The sequence below is a fragment of the Tripterygium wilfordii genome, chromosome 21 (assembly GCF_013401445.1).
Source record: "Tripterygium wilfordii isolate XIE 37 chromosome 21, ASM1340144v1, whole genome shotgun sequence".
Lineage (NCBI taxonomy): Eukaryota > Viridiplantae > Streptophyta > Magnoliopsida > Celastrales > Celastraceae > Tripterygium > Tripterygium wilfordii.
The window spans coordinates 9,008,530-9,011,179 of NC_052252.1; the positions used below are offsets into that span (position 1 = coordinate 9,008,530).

At 36.6% G+C, this 2,650-nt stretch overlaps 1 protein-coding gene across 1 annotated transcript; it reads right to left on the bottom strand.

Moving 5' to 3' along the window:
- Positions 1 to 764: 764 nt before the first annotated feature.
- LOC119987869 lies at positions 765 to 2,285 on the bottom strand. Its single transcript, XM_038832773.1, has 4 exons — positions 2,189 to 2,285; positions 1,880 to 2,124; positions 1,453 to 1,595; positions 765 to 1,143 (listed from the first exon to the last, which is right to left on the bottom strand). The coding sequence occupies exons 1-4, from the start codon at positions 2,283 to 2,285 to the stop codon at positions 765 to 767; spliced, it is 864 nt and encodes a 287-aa protein (XP_038688701.1).
- Between the last annotated feature and the right edge of the window lie 365 nt (positions 2,286 to 2,650).

Consider the following 2,650-nt stretch of genomic DNA (forward strand, 5'->3'; position numbering starts at 1 on the left):
TAGGGTTTCATCCGGAAGATAGATTGAGAGACGGAAAAGCCAAAAAAGGGGAAATCTATTGTTTGAATCAAAACTTCAAAGTATTCTTGCTTTGATTTTCTTGGGCTAGGCTTGAACCCAACCATAGGTTCTTGTTTAGATTTTCGATGGTTCATTGTACTCTTGCTTTGATCCATTTGGGCTAGAGTGAGGAACCCAACCATAGGTTTCAATCTAGAGATTGTATTGGGGCTCCTTTGTGCAAGTTCTATTCAATCAAATATATATATATATATATATATATCCATTGACAACCATTATTCTTGTTCTTGTTGTTCTTGTTCTTATTTGGAGTTTTTGGGTATTTGGTGTTGCTCGGATTAGTCTTATTTAGGTGTTTGTATTGTTGGACGAAACTTGGTGTTGGATCTAGAATCGGGTCCTCATCATAAAGATAATATCATTAACATGAAGTGATGTTTGATGCCTTAGAATAATTGCCACTAAATCAGAAAGTCGTCTAATCCCAATCCAATTATCATACCATACAGATATAGATGCACCATTACCAACTTGTCACCTATAACCATACTTAAAGAGTAAGGATATTCATACTTTTTGTTGAATATAGAGAAGGGAGTTGTACAGAGAAGAAAAATGTGCAGCTCAGCCCCAATTAGGGTTGCCAGTTGATTATATATATTCATGAGGAAGTATTAGTAAAAGTACAATAATAGCCCTATTTGTTAATTACAAATATATACCACTATTTACAACACTTCCCCTCAAGATGGAGTATATATGTCCTTCATACCCATCTTGCTAATAATGCTCCCAAACATCTTACTACTAAGCCCCTTTGTAAGAATGTCAACAAGTTTATCTCCAGATATGACAAACGAAATGCAAATCTCACCATCTACTAACTTCTCCTTGATAAAATGCTGGTCAATCTCAATGTGTTTAGTCCAATCATGTTGCACCGGATTATGAGTAATATTGATAGAGGCTTTGTTATCACAGTACAACTGACTTGGACCATCCTCGATAATCCCAAGATCACACATAATTCCTTTTAGCCATAAGACCTCACACACACCTTGAGCCATAACACGATACTCCACTTCTACACTTGACCTTGCAACTATAGCTTGCTTTTTACTCCTTCATGTAACAAGATTGCCTCCAACAAATGTGCAATATCCTATGGTGGATCTCCTATCATCGTAAGAACCAGCCCAATCTGCATAATTATATGCTTCAATTTTAAGTTGTTTGTATCTGGTAGTATATGCTTCAATTTTGAGGTGCTTAAACTTGGAAAAAAACAAATATTTCCTAGGATTTGATTTCAGATATCTCAAGATTCTGTATACTGCTTCCATATGAGGAGTTCTAGGATCATGCATAAATCAGCTCACTATACTCACAGCATAGGTGACATTTGGTCTTGTGTGAGTCAAATAAATTAGCCTCCCAACAAGTCTTTGATATCTTTCTTTGTCAACTTTTTCTCCAACATCGTTTTTCAACTGATGATTGGTCTCAATAGGTGTGTCAGCAGGTTTACATCCTAGCATCCCTGTTTCTTCCAAGAGATCTAGGATATACTTACTCTAAGATATAGCAATACCACTAGGTGATCGAGCAACTTCAATGCCAAGAAAGTATTTCAATCTCCGAAGATCTTTAATCTCAAACTCCTTGGCTAAATACTTCTTCAATCTGGATGCTTCATCTAGGTCAAAATAGTGAGTTTGGAGTTATGTTGTCTAATAAACAAAGTATGATCTCCATTGCTTTGACGATACCCTATTGTCACCATAGCTTTTCTAAACCTGTCGAACCAAGCTCTAGGAGACTACTTGAGACCATAAAAAGCCTTCTTTAGCCGACAAACCTTGCCCTCTGTAGCTTTGCAAGTGAATCCTGAAGGAATCTCTATATAAACTTCTTCTTCAAGGTCTCCATGGAGAAAAACATTTTTTACATCCAATTGTTCCAATTTCCAATCCAGGTTAGCAGCACATGAGAGAATCACTCGTATTGAATTCATCTTTGCCACCGATGCAAAGGTCTTTGGGCAGTCAATACCATATGTTTGAGTGAATCTCTTTGCCACTAATCGTGCCTTAAATCTCTCCACTGAGAAGTGAGAATAGGATACCAAATACCCTGGTTTACTTTATGATGTATAACAGATTGCAACCGAGTTCTATGAAGCTTGGGATCGAAAGCAAGGGGCTTTGACCCATGCTCATTGAAATGGCCATAAGTTGGGCCTCAGATATCCATTTTGGGTCCATAATATATCAAATCGAAGCTTGTTTCGAACCTGATAGCATGGGGAGTTAGGCATCATGTTTTGCTTAAAAAATGGACGTTTTGATGGGTTTCGGGTCCTTCTTACATATTTTGGTATTTTTGGTGTGCTTTTAGGATTTCCCTTATTTTGTTGCTTTATTATATTATTTTTCTTTTTAATTATGTCGTAATTAGGGTTTATGAATTATTATCTAAGGTATTGTAACCTCTTTGGAGAGGTAACTTTGAAATAAAATAAACACACCGTTTCAGGATTACTCTGAGTTTACTTGTTACCCAAGGTATTGACGACGATCATACTTTTTATCAGTTTTCATTTTGCATTAGTTGGTGTCGGAGGGAGGAT